Below are 13,924 nucleotides of genomic sequence, written 5' to 3'. Positions count from 1 at the left end.
TGTGAACTGGTGATGTATCTATTACCCCCTCCCTGTGTGTGAACTGGTGATGTATCTATTACCCCCTCCCTGTGTGAACTGGTGATGTATCTATTCCCCCTGCCCTGTGTGAACTGGTGATGTATCTATTACCCCCTCCCTGTGTGAACTGGTGATGTATCTATTACCCCCTCCCTGTGTGAACTGGTGATGTATCTATTACCCCCTCCCTGTGTGAACTGGTGATGTATCTATTACCCCCTCCCTGTGTGAACTGGTGATGTATCTATTACCCCCTCCCTGTGTGTGAACTGGTGATGTATCTATTCCCCCTGCCCTGTGTGAACTGGTGATGTATCTATTACCCCCTCCCTGTGTGTGAACTGGTGATGTACCTATTACCCCTGCCCTGTGTGAACTGGTGATGTATCTATTACCCCCTCCCTGTGTGAACTGGTGATGTATCTATTACCCCTGCCCTGTGTGAACTGGTGATTTATCTATTACCCCTGCCCTGTGTGAACTGGTGATGTATCTATTACCCCCTCCCTGTGTGTGAACTGGTGATGTATCTATTACCCCCGCCCTGTGTGAACTGGTGATGTATCTATTACCCCTGCCCTGTGTGAACTGGTGATGTATCTATTACCCCCTCCCTGTGTGTGAACTGGTGATGTATCTATTACCCCCGCCGTGTGTGAACTGGTGATGTATCTATTACCCCCTCCCTGTGTGTGAACTGGTGATGTATCTATTACCCCCTCCCTGTGTGTGAACTGGTGATGTATCTATTACCCCCGCCCTGTGTGAATTGGTGATGTATCTATTACCCCTGCCCTGTGTGAACTGGTGATGTATCTATTACCCCTGCCCTGTGTGAACTGGTGATGTATCTATTCCCCCTGCCCTGTGTGAACTGGTGATGTATCTATTACCCCTGCCCTGTGTGAACTGGTGATGTATCTATTACCCCTGCCCTGTGTGAACTGGTGATGTATCTATTACCCCCTCCCTGTGTGTGAACTGGTGATGTATCTATTACCCCTGCCCTGTGTGAACTGGTGATGTATCTATTACCCCCTCCCTGTGTGTGAACTGGTGATGTATCTATTACCCCCTCCCTGTGTGTGAACTGGTGATGTATCTATTACCCCCTCCCTGTGTGTGAACTGGTGATGTATCTATTACCCCCTCCCTGTGTGTGAACTGGTGATGTATCTATTACCCCTGCCCTGTGTGAACTGGTGATGTATCTATTACCCCCTCCCTGTGTGAACTGGTGATGTATCTATTACCCCCTCCCTGTGTGTGAACTGGTGATGTATCTATTACCCCCTCCCTGTGTGTGAACTGGTGATGTATCTATTACCCCCTCCCTGTGTGAACTGGTGATGTATCTATTACCCCCTCCCTGTGTGTGAACTGGTGATGTATCTATTACCCCTGCCCTGTGTGAACTGATGATGTATCTATTGCCCCCTCCCTGTGTGTGAACTGGTGATGTATCTATTACCCCTGCCCTGTGTGAACTGGTGATGTATCTATTACCCCCTCCCTGTGTGAACTGGTGATGTATCTATTACCCCCTCCCTGTGTGAACTGGTGATGTATCTATTACCCCCTCCCTGTGTGAACTGGTGATGTATCTATTACCCCCTGCCCTGTGTGAACTGGTGATGTATCTATTACCCCCTCCCTGTGTGAACTGGTGATGTATCTATTACCCCCTCCCTGTGTGTACTGGTGATGTATCTATTACCCCTGCCCTGTGTGAACTGGTGATGTATCTATTACCCCCTCCCTGTGTGAACTGGTGATGTATCCATTACCCCCTCCCTGTGTGAACTGGTGATGTATCTATTACCCCTGCCCTGTGTGAACTGGTGATGTATCTATTACCCCTCCCCTGTGTGAACTGGTGATGTATCTATTACCCCCTCCCTGTGTGAACTGGTGATGTATCTATTACCCCCTCCCTGTGTGAACTGGTGATGTATCTATTACCCCCTCCCTGTGTGAACTGGTGATGTATCTATTACCCCTGCCCTGTGTGAACTGGTGATGTATCTATTACCCCCTCCCTGTGTGTGAACTGGTGATGTATCTATTACCCCCTCCCTGTGTGAACTGGTGATGTATCTATTACCCCCTCCCTGTGTGAACTGGTGATGTATCTATTACCCCTGCCCTGTGTGAACTGGTGATGTATCTATTACCCCTGCCCTGTGTGAACTGGTGATGTATCTATTACCCCTGCCCTGTGTGAACTGGTGATGTATCTATTACCCCCTCCCTGTGTGAACTGGTGATGTATCTATTACCCCTGCCCTGTGTGAACTGGTGATGTATCTATTACCCCCTCCCTGTGTGAACTGGTGATGTATCTATTACCCCTGCCCTGTGTGAACTGGTGATGTATCTATTACCCCCTCCCTGTGTGAATTGGTGATGTATCTCTTACCCCCTCCTGTGTGAACTGGTGATGTATCTATTACCCCTGCCCTGTGTGAACTGGTGATGTATCTATTACCCCTGCCCTGTGTGAACTGGTGATGTATCTATTACCCCCTCCCTGTGTGAATTGGTGATGTATCTATTACCCCCTCCTGTGTGAACTGGTGATGTATCTATTACCCCTGCCCTGTGTGAACTGGTGATGTATCTATTACCCCCTCCCTGTGTGAATTGGTGATGTATCTATTACCCCCTCCTGTGTGAACTGGTGATGTATCTATTACCCCTGCCCTGTGTGAACTGGTGATGTATCTATTACCCCCTCCCTGTGTGAATTGGTGATGTATCTATTACCCCCTCCTGTGTGAACTGGTGATGTATCTATTACCCCTGCCCTGTGTGAACTGGTGATGTATCTATTACCCTCTCCCTGTGTGAACTGGTGATGTATCTATTACCCCTGCCCTGTGTGAACTGGTGATGTATCTATTACCCCCTCCCTGTGTGAACTGGTGATGTATCTATTACCCCCTCCCTGTGTGAACTGGTGATGTATCTATTACCCCCTCCCTGTGTGTGAACTGGTGATGTATCTATTACCCCTGCCCTGTGTGTGAACTGGTGATGTATCTATTACCCCCTCCCTGTGTGAACTGGTGATGTATCTATTACCCCTGCCCTGTGTGAACTGGTGATGTATCTATTACCCCCTCCCTGTGTGAACTGGTGATGTATCTATTACCCCTGCTGTGTGTGAACTGGTGATGTATCTATTACCCCCTCCCTGTGTGAACTGGTGATGTATCTATTACCCCCTCCCTGTGTGAACTGGTGATGTATCTATTACCCCCTCCCTGTGTGAACTGGTGATGTATCTATTACCCCCTCCCTGTGTGAACTGGTGATGTATCTATTACCCCCTCCCTGTGTGAATTGGTGATGTATCTATTACCCCCTCCCTGTGTGAACTGGTGATGTATCTATTACCCCTGCTGTGTGTGAACTGGTGATGTATCTATTACCCCCTCCCTGTGTGAACTGGTGATGTATCTATTACCCCCTCCCTGTGTGAACTGGTGATGTATCGATTACCCCCTCCCTGTGTGAACTGGTGATGTATCTATTACCCCCTCCCTGTGTGAACTGGTGATGTATCTATTACCCCCTCCCTGTGTGAACTGGTGATGTATCTATTACCCCTCCCTGTGTGAACTGGTGATGTATCTATTACCCCTGCCCTGTGTGAACTGGTGATGTATCTATTACCCCCTCCCTGTGTGAACTGGTGATGTATCTATTACCCCTGCCCTGTGTGAACTGGTGATGTATCTATTACCCCTGCCCTGTGTGAACTGGTGATGTATCTATTACCCCTGCCCTGTGTGAACTGGTGATGTATCTATTACCCCCTCCCTGTGTGTGAACTGGTGATGTATCTATTACCCCCTCCCTGTGTGAACTGGTGATGTATCTATTACCCCCTCCCTGTGTGAACTGGTGATGTATCTATTACCCCTGCCCTGTGTGTGTACTGGTGATGTATCTATTACCCCTGCCCTGTGTGAACTGGTGATGTATCTATTACCCCTGCCCTGTGTGAACTGGTGATGTATCTATTACCCCTGCCCTGTGTGAACTGGTGATGTATCTATTACCCCTGCCCTGTGTGTGTACTGGTGATGTATCTATTACCCCTGCCCTGTGTGAACTGGTGATGTATCTATTACCCCTGCCCTGTGTGAACTGGTGATGTATCTATTACCCCTGCCCTGTGTGAACTGGTGATGTATCTATTACCCCCTCCCTGTGTGTGAACTGGTGATGTATCTATTACCCCCTGCCCTGTGTGAACTGGTGATGTATCTATTACCCCCTCCCTGTGTGAACTGGTGATATATCTATTACCCCTCCTGTGTGAACTGGTGATGTATCTATTACCCCCTCCCTGTGTGAACTGGTGATGTATCTATTACCCCTGCCCTGTGTGAACTGGTGATGTATCTATTACCCCTGCCCTGTGTGAACTGGTGATGTATCTATTACCCCTGCCCTGTGTGAACTGGTGATGTATCTATTACCCCCTCCCTGTGTGTGAACTGGTGATGTATCTATTACCCCTGCCCTGTGTGTACTGGTGATGTATCTGTTACCCCCTCCCTGTGTGAACTGGTGATGTATCTATTACCCCTGCCCTGTGTGAACTGGTGATGTATCTATTACCCCCTCCCTGTGTGAACTGGTGATGTATCTATTACCCCCTCCCTGTGTGAACTGGTGATGTATCTATTACCCCTGCCCTGTGTGAACTGGTGATGTATCTATTACCCCCTCCCTGTGTGAACTGGTGATGTATCTATTACCCCTGCCCTGTGTGAACTGGTGATGTATCTATTACCCCCTCCCTGTGTGAACTGGTGATGTATCTATTACCCCTGCCCTGTGTGAACTGGTGATGTATCTATTACCCCCTCCTGTGTGAACTGGTGATGTATCTATTACCCCCTCCCTGTGTGAACTGGTGATGTATCTATTACCCCTGCCCTGTGTGAACTGGTGATGTATCTATTACCCCTGCCCTGTGTGAACTGGTGATGTATCTATTACCCCTCCCTGTGTGAACTGGTGATGTATCTATTACCCCTGCCCTGTGTGAACTGGTGATGTATCTATTACCCCTGCTGTGTGTGAACTGGTGATGTATCTATTACCCCCTCCCTGTGTGAACTGGTGATGTATCTATTACCCCCTCCCTGTGTGAACTGGTGATGTATCTATTACCCCCTCCCTGTGTGAACTGGTGATGTATCTGTCTCCCCTGCCCTGTGTGTGAACTGGTGATGTATCTATTACCCCCTCCCTGTGTGAACTGGTGATGTATCTATTACCCCCTCCCTGTGTGAACTGGTGATGTATCTATTACCCCCTCCCTGTGTGAACTGGTGATGTATCTATTACCCCCTCCCTGTGTGAACTGGTGATGTATCTATTACCCCCTCCCTGTGTGAACTGGTGATGTATCTATTACCCCTGCTGTGTGTGAACTGGTGATGTTTCTATTACCCCCTCCCTGTGTGAACTGGTGATGTATCTATTACCCCCTCCCTGTGTGAACTGGTGATGTATCTATTACCCCTGCCCTGTGTGAACTGGTGATGTATCTATTACCCCTGCCCTGTGTGAACTGGTGATGTATCTATTACCCCTGCCCTGTGTGAACTGGTGATGTATCTATTACCCCTGCTGTGTGAACTGGTGATGTTTCTATTACCCCCTCCCTGTGTGAACTGGTGATGTATCTATTACCCCCTCCCTGTGTGAACTGGTGATGTTTCTATTACCCCCTCCCTGTGTGAACTGGTGATGTATCTATTACCCCCTCCCTGTGTGAACTGGTGATGTATCTATTACCCCTGCCCTGTGTGAACTGGTGATGTATCTATTACCCCTGCCCTGTGTGAACTGGTGATGTATCTATTACCCCCTCCCTGTGTGAACTGGTGATGTATCTATTACCCCCTCCCTGTGTGAACTGGTGATGTATCTATTACCCCCTCCCTGTGTGAACTGGTGATGTATCTATTACCCCTGCCCTGTGTGAACTGGTGATGTATCTATTACCCCTGCCCTGTGTGAACTGGTGATGTATCTATTACCCCCTCCCTGTGTGAACTGGTGATGTATCTATTACCCCCTCCCTGTGTGTGAACTGGTGATGTATCTATTACCCCCTCCCTGTGTGAACTGGTGATGTATCTATTACCCCTGCCCTGTGTGAACTGGTGATGTATCTATTACCCCTGCCCTGTGTGAACTGGTGATGTATCTATTACCCCTGCCCTGTGTGAACTGGTGATGTATCTATTACCCCTGCCCTGTGTGAACTGGTGATGTATCTATTACCCCCTCCCTGTGTGAACTGGTGATGTATCTATTACCCCTGCCCTGTGTGAACTGGTGATGTATCTATTACCCCCCTCCCTGTGTGAACTGGTGATGTATCTATTACCCCCTCCCTGTGTGAACTGGTGATGTATCTATTACCCCCTCCCTGTGTGTGAACTGGTGATGTATCTATTACCCCCTCCCTGTGTGAACTGGTGATGTATCTATTACCCCCTCCCTGTGTGAACTGCTGATGTATCTATTACCCCCTCCCTGTGTGAACTGGTGATGTATCTATTACCCCTGCTGTGTGTGAACTGGTGATGTATCTATTACCCCCTCCCTGTGTGTGAACTGGTGATGTATCTATTACCCCCTCCCTGTGTGTGAACTGGTGATGTATCTATTACCCCCTCCCTGTGTGTGAACTGGTGATGTATCTATTACCCCCTCCCTGTGTGTGAACTGGTGATGTATCTATTACCCCTGCCCTGTGTGAACTGGTGATGTATCTATTACCCCCTCCCTGTGTGTGAACTGGTGATGTATCTATTACCCCCTCCCTGTGTGAACTGGTGATGTATCTATTACCCCCTCCCTGTGTGAACTGGTGATGTATCTATTACCCCTGCTGTGTGTGAACTGGTGATGTATCTATTACCCCCTCCCTGTGTGAACTGGTGATGTATCTATTACCCCCTCCCAGTGTGTGAACTGGTGATGTATCTATTACCCCCTCCCTGTGTGTGAACTGGTGATGTATCTATTACCCCTGCCCTGTGTGAACTGGTGATGTATCTATTACCCCCTCCCTGTGTGAACTGGTGATGTATCTATTACGCCTGCCCTGTGTGAACTGGTGATGTATCTATTACCCCCTCCCTGTGTGTGAACTGGTGATGTATCTATTACCCCCTCCCTGTGTGTGAACTGGTGATGTATCTATTACCCCTGCCCTGTGTGAACTGGTGATGTATCTATTACCCCCTCCCTGTGTGTGAACTGGTGATGTATCTATTACCCCCTCCCTGTGTGTGAACTGGTGATGTATCTATTACCCCTGCCCTGTGTGAACTGGTGATGTATCTATTACCCCCTCCCTGTGTGTGAACTGGTGATGTATCTATTACCCCCTCCCTGTGTGTGAACTGGTGATGTATCTGTTACCCCCTCCCTGTGTGAACTGGTGATGTATCTATTACCCCCTCCCTGTGTGTGAACTGGTGATGTATCTATTACCCCCTCCCTGTGTGTGAACTGGTGATGTATCTATTACCCCTGCCCTGTGTGAACTGGTGATGTATCTATTACCCCCTCCCTGTGTGTGAACTGGTGATGTATCTATTACCCCCTCCCTGTGTGTGAACTGGTGATGTATCTATTACCCCTGCCCTGTGTGAACTGGTGATGTATCTATTACCCCTGCCCTGTGTGAACTGGTGATGTATCTATTACCCCCTCCCTGTGTGAACTGGTGATGTATCTTTTCCCCCCTCCCTGTGTGAACTGGTGATGTATCTATTACCCCCTCCCTGTGTGAACTGGTGATGTATCTATTACCCCTGCCCTGTGTGAACTGGTGATGTATCTATTACCCCCTCCCTGTGTGAACTGGTGATGTATCTATTACCCCTGCCCTGTGTGAACTGGTGATGTATCTATTACCCCTGCCCTGTGTGAACTGGTGATGTATCTATTACCCCCTCCCTGTGTGAACTGGTGATGTATCTATTACCCCCTCCCTGTGTGTGAACTGGTGATGTATCTATTACCCCCTCCCTGTGTGAACTGGTGATGTATCTATTACCCCTGCCCTGTGTGTGAACTGGTGATGTATCTATTACCCCCTCCCTGTGTGAACTGGTGATGTATCTATTACCCCCTCCCTGTGTGTGAACTGGTGATGTATCTATTACCCCTCCCTGTGTGAACTGGTGATGTATCTATTACCCCCTCCCTGTGTGAACTGGTGATGTATCTGTCTCCCCTGCCCTGTGTGTGAACTGGTGATGTATCTATTACCCCCTCCCTGTGTGAACTGGTGATGTATCTATTACCCCCTCCCTGTGTGAACTGGTGATGTATCTATTACCCCTGCCCTGTGTGAACTGGTGATGTATCTATTACCCCTGCCCTGTGTGAACTGGTGATGTATCTATTACCCCCTCCCTGTGTGAACTGGTGATGTATCTATTACCCCCTCCCTGTGTGAACTGGTGATGTATCTATTACCCCCTCCCTGTGTGAACTGGTGATGTCTCTGTCTCCCCTGCCCTGTGTGAACTGGTGACGGTGCTTGGCGAGGTGCTGTTGTGTCTGTGAGTGCTCAGCAGTGGGAGCGGTCCACGTGTGTCAGGTCTGTGTACTTTTAGCCGTGTCCTGGCGATTCGATCTCCTGTTCTGATGTCTGCCTACAGCCATTGTCCTCTTCGAAGGCAATAATGCCAACACTTCACACAAGTCACCAATAATGATAATGTGAAGACTGCGGCCGGTGCCGATATTTGAGTCCCCCTTATGGTCAGCGTATTGCTCAGATGTTGCATAGAGTGGGGAGGAGCCGAGAGTTCACTCTGGCGAGGGAGGGTCAGGTTTTCCGTGTGCTGTTCTACCTTTGAGCAATGCTGTGTTGGGTTCAGAGCCTGATGAGATTCGAGTGTTTAATTTGTGCTTTGTGTTCGTGCTGGCCCCTGTATGTGTGTGTTGCTCTTCAATGGGCACTCTGGCTTCGTGCTGGCCCCTGTATGTGTGTGGTGCTCTTTAATGGGCACTCTGGCTTCGTGCTGGCCCCTGTATGTGTGTGGTGCTCTTCAATGGGCACTCTGGCTTCGTGCTGGCCCCTGTATGTGTGTGGTGCTCTTCAATGGGCACTCTGGCTTCGTGCTGGCCCCTGTATGTGTGTGGTGCTCTTCAATGGGCACTCTGGCTTCGTGCTGGCCCCTGTATGTGTGTGGTGCTCTTCAATGGGCACTCTGGCTTCGTGCTGGCCCCTGTATGTGTGTGGTGCTCTTTAATGGGCACTCTGGCTTCGTGCTGGCCCCTGTATGTGTGTGTTGCTCTTTAATGGGCACTCTGGCTTCGTGCTGGCCCCTGTATGTGTGTGGTGCTCTTTAATGGGCACTCTGGCTTCGTGCTGGCCCCTGTATGTGTGTGTTGCTCTTCAATGGGCACTCTGGCTTCATGCTGGCCCCTGTTTGTGTGTGGTGCTCTTCAATGGGCACTCTGGCTTCATGCTGGCCCCTGTATGTGTGTGGTGCTCTTTAATGGGCACTCTGGCTTCGTGCTGGCCCCTGTTTGTGTGTGGTGCTCTTTAATGGGCACTCTGGCTTCGTGCTGGCCCCTGTTTGTGTGTGGTGCTTTGGGTTTGTGCTTTGGGTTTGTTCTGTCCCCTGTATGTGTGTGTTGCTCTTTAATGGGCTGATTGTGGTGGATGGATTGGACTGAGGTCTGAGCCTGGGGGTACTGAACTGCCGACGAATGCCTGTCTGAATAAGCAGGCTGTGTCGGCTGCAGATGATTTGTTTCTGGCAGTAATTCCTGTGCAGCATTTGATTAATGGAGCCCATTGACTCGATGTTGATAGGGAGTGTGGGTTATTACAGTGTTGACTGCTGTTGTACAGGTGTTGGTTGGTTTGTTCTGTTGTATTCTGGGATCCCAGTGTTACTGCACTGTCTGGGGGACAGCCAGTTTTCATACAGCACAGTACTTGGAAATGACACGATCAGGTCATCCATTTCACTTTGGGTCACTGAGTGCTACAATTTCCCCGGCAGGGTGGGGGTGCGCTCTGATGCTCCTGCAGTGAGTGAAGGATGTGGAACCAAGTAGGAATATCGATTGCCTGCCTGCTGGGGTCTTTGTCCTACTTCTCCTGGTACCAGCGAGCTCAGCTGCAATCTACCATGTTGAGTGAATCCTTAACGGAAGAGATGGCAACTTGGGATCATTTCTCACGAGTAAAATCCAAAATGCACCGAAAGAGGTTTGTAAATGATTCAGTTTTATTGTTGTGTTCAATGGAGCTCTTGTGGTAAGAGGAACATTCTGATCAAGTTATAATAGACTCTTCACTCAAGTGAAAGTCCGAGCCTTCTCACTGACTGACGGTGGTAGCTGGACATCTCACTGTGTCACTGAGTAAGCCCACGGACCTGGGAATCCAGCGTCAGGAGTATCTGACACTGGGGGAGTGTCACACTGGAATGATGGGGTCAAAGTGGAGAGATTGGTGCAGTGCTGACCCAATCATCATGACTGTTGGTTGCCGTGTATCGGAGGGAGTGGGGGTTTATATCACCACAGTGTGAGGGACAGTGAGCTGTGTATCGGGGGGAGTGGGGGTTTATATCACCACAGTGTGAGGGACAGTGAGCTGTGTATCGGAGGGAGTGGGGGTTTATATCACCACAGTGTGAGGGACAGTGAGCTGTGTATCGGGGGGAGTGGGGGTTTATATCACCACAGTGTGAGGGACAGTGAGCTGTGTATCGGAGGGAGTGAGGGTTTATATCACCACAGTGTGAGGGACAGAGAGCCGTGTATCGGAGGGAGTGGGGGTTTATATCACCACAGTGTGAGGGACAGTGAGCTGTGTATCGGAGGGAGTGGGGGTTTATATCACCACAGTGTGAGGGACAGTGAGCTGTGTATCGGGGGGAGTGGGGGTTTATATCACCACAGTGTGAGGGACAGTGAGCCCTCTATCGGAGGGAGTGGGGGTTTATATCACCACAGTGTGAGGGACAGTGAGCTGTGTATCGGAGGGAGTGGGGGTTTATATCACCACAGTGTGAGGGACAGTGAGCTGTGTATCGGAGGGAGTGGGGGTTTATATCACCACAGTGTGAGGGACAGTGAGCTGTGTATCGGAGGGAGTTGGGGGTTTATATCACCACAGTGTGAGGGACAGTGAGCTGTGTATCGGAGGGAGTGGGGGTTTATATCACCACAGTGTGAGGGACAGTGAGCTGTGTATCGGAGGGAGTGGGGGTTTATATCACCACAGTGTGAGGGACAGTGAGCTGTGTATCGGAGGGAGTGGGGGTTTATATCACCACAGTGTGAGGGACAGTGAGCTGTGTATCGGGGGAGTTGGGGGTTTATATCACCACAGTGTGAGGGACAGTGAGCCGTGTATCGGAGGGAGTGGGGGTTTATATCACCACAGTGTGAGGGACAGTGAGCCCTCTATCGGAGGGAGTGGGGGTTTATATCACCACAGTGTGAGGGACAGTGAGCCCTCTATCGGAGGGAGTGGGGGTTTATATCACCACAGTGTGAGGGACAGTGAGCCCTCTATCGGAGGGAGTGGGGGTTTATATCACCACAGTGTGAGGGACAGTGAGCTGTGTATCGGAGGGAGTGGGGGTTTATATCACCACAGTGTGAGGGACAGTGAGCTGTGTATCGGAGGGAGTGGGGGTTTATATCACCACAGTGTGAGGGACAGTGAGCTGTGTATCGGGGGTGAGTGGGGGTTTATATCACCACAGTGTGAGGGACAGTGAGCCGTGTATCGGAGGGAGTGGGGGTTTATATCACCACAGTGTGAGGGACAGTGAGCTGTGTATCGGGGGGAGTGGGGGTTTATATCACCACAGTGTGAGGGACAGTGAGCTGTGTATCGGGGGGAGTGGGGGTTTATATCACCACAGTGAGAGGGACAGTGAGCTGTGTATCGGGGGGAGTTGGGGGTTTATATCACCACAGTGTGAGGGACAGTGAGCCGTGTATCGGAGGGAGTGGGGGTTTATATCACCACAGTGTGAGGGACAGTGAGCTGTGTATCGGAGGGAGTGGGGGTTTATATCACCACAGTGTGAGGGACAGTGAGCTGTGCATCGGGGGGAGTGGGGGTTTATATCACCACAGTGTGAGGGACAGTGAGCTGTGTATCGGGGGGAGTGGGGGTTTATATCACCACAGTGTGAGGGACAGTGAGCTGTGTATCGGAGGGAGTGGGGGTTTATATCACCACAGTGTGAGGGACAGTGAGCTGTGTATCGGAGGGAGTGGGGGTTTATATCACCACAGTGTGAGGGACAGTGAGCTGTGTATCGGAGGGAGTGGGGGTTTATATCACCACAGTGTGAGGGACAGTGAGCTGTGTATCGGGGGGAGTGGGGGGTTTATATCACCACAGTGTGAGGGACAGTGAGCTGTGTATCGGAGGGAGTTGGGGGTTTATATCACCACAGTGTGAGGGACAGTGAGCTGTGTATCGGGGGGAGTGGGGGTTTATATCACCACAGTGTGAGGGATAGTGAGCCCTCTATCGGAGGGAGTGGGGGTTTATATCACCACAGTGTGAGGGACAGTGAGCTGTGTATCGGGGGGAGTGGGGGGTTTATATCACCACAGTGTGAGGGACAGTGAGCTGTGTATCGGAGGGAGTGGGGGTTTATATCACCACAGTGTGAGGGACAGTGAGCTGTGTATCGGGGGGAGTGGGGGTTTATATCACCACAGTGTGAGGGACAGTGAGCTGTGTATCGTAGGGAGTGGGGGTTTATATCACCACAGTGTGAGGGACAGTGAGCTGTGTATCGGGGGGAGTGGGGGTTTATATCACCACAGTGTGAGGGACAGTGAGCTGTGTATCGGAGGGAGTGGGGGTTTATATCACCACAGTGTGAGGGACAGTGAGCTGTGTATCGGAGGGAGTGGGGGTTTATATCACCACAGTGTGAGGGACAGTGAGCTGTGTATCGGAGGGAGTGGGGGGTTTATATCACCACAGTGTGAGGGACAGTGAGCTGTGTATCGGAGGGAGTGGGGGTTTATATCACCACAGTGTGAGGGACAGTGAGCCGTGTATCGGGGGGAGTGGGGGTTTATATCACCACAGTGTGAGGGACAGTGAGCTGTGTATCGTGGGGAGTGGGGGTTTATATCACCACAGTGTGAGGGACAGTGAGCTGTGTATCGGAGGGAGTGGGGGTTTATATCACCACAGTGTGAGGGACAGTGAGCTGTGTATCGGGGGGAGTGGGGGTTTATATCACCACAGTGTGAGGGACAGTGAGCCCTCTATCGGAGGGAGTTCGGGTTTATATCACCACAGTGTGAGGGACAGTGAGCTGTGTATCGGGGGGAGCGGGGGTTTATATCACCACAGTGTGAGGGACAGTGAGCTGTGTATCGGAGGGAGTGGGGGTTTATATCACCACAGTGTGAGGGACAGTGAGCTGTGTATCGGGGGGAGTGGGGGTTTATATCACCACAGTGTGAGGGACAGTGAGCTGTGTATCGGAGGGAGTGGGGGTTTATATCACCACAGTGTGAGGGACAGTGAGCCGTGTATCGGGGGGAGTGGGGGTTTATATCACCACAGTGTGAGGGACAGTGAGCTGTGTATCGGGGGAAGTGGGGGTTTATATCACCACAGTGTGAGGGACAGTGAGCTGTGTATCGGAGGGAGTGGGGGTTTATATCACCACAGTGTGAGGGACAGTGAGCTGTGTATCGGAGGGAGTGGGGGTTTATATCACCACAGTGTGAGGGACAGTGAGCTGTGTATCGGGGGGAGTGGGGGTTTATATCACCACAGTGTGAGGGACAGTGAGCTGTGTATCGGAGGGAGTGGGGGTTTATATCACCACAGTGT

At 50.5% G+C, this 13,924-nt stretch overlaps 1 protein-coding gene across 2 annotated transcripts in view; it reads left to right on the top strand.

Moving 5' to 3' along the window:
* Positions 1–13,924, top strand: part of LOC137311979 (CUGBP Elav-like family member 1) — a 128,626-nt gene that overhangs the window by 63,275 nt on the left and 51,427 nt on the right. The window contains exon 2 of one of the 2 annotated variants that reach the window (XM_067978788.1): positions 10,092–10,300. The exons of the other annotated variant lie outside the window; for it this stretch is intronic. Within the exon in view, the coding sequence (XP_067834889.1) occupies positions 10,131–10,300 (170 nt within the window). The 5' untranslated portion in view covers positions 10,092–10,130. The remainder of the gene's footprint in view (positions 1–10,091; positions 10,301–13,924) is intronic. 2 annotated transcript variants of the gene reach the window in all.

This window comes from Heptranchias perlo, unplaced genomic scaffold (genome assembly GCF_035084215.1).
Source record: "Heptranchias perlo isolate sHepPer1 unplaced genomic scaffold, sHepPer1.hap1 HAP1_SCAFFOLD_388, whole genome shotgun sequence".
Taxonomy (NCBI): domain Eukaryota; kingdom Metazoa; phylum Chordata; class Chondrichthyes; order Hexanchiformes; family Hexanchidae; genus Heptranchias; species Heptranchias perlo.
Note: the sequence above shows the minus strand (reverse complement) of the source record. Positions and strands in the feature narration are given on the sequence as shown.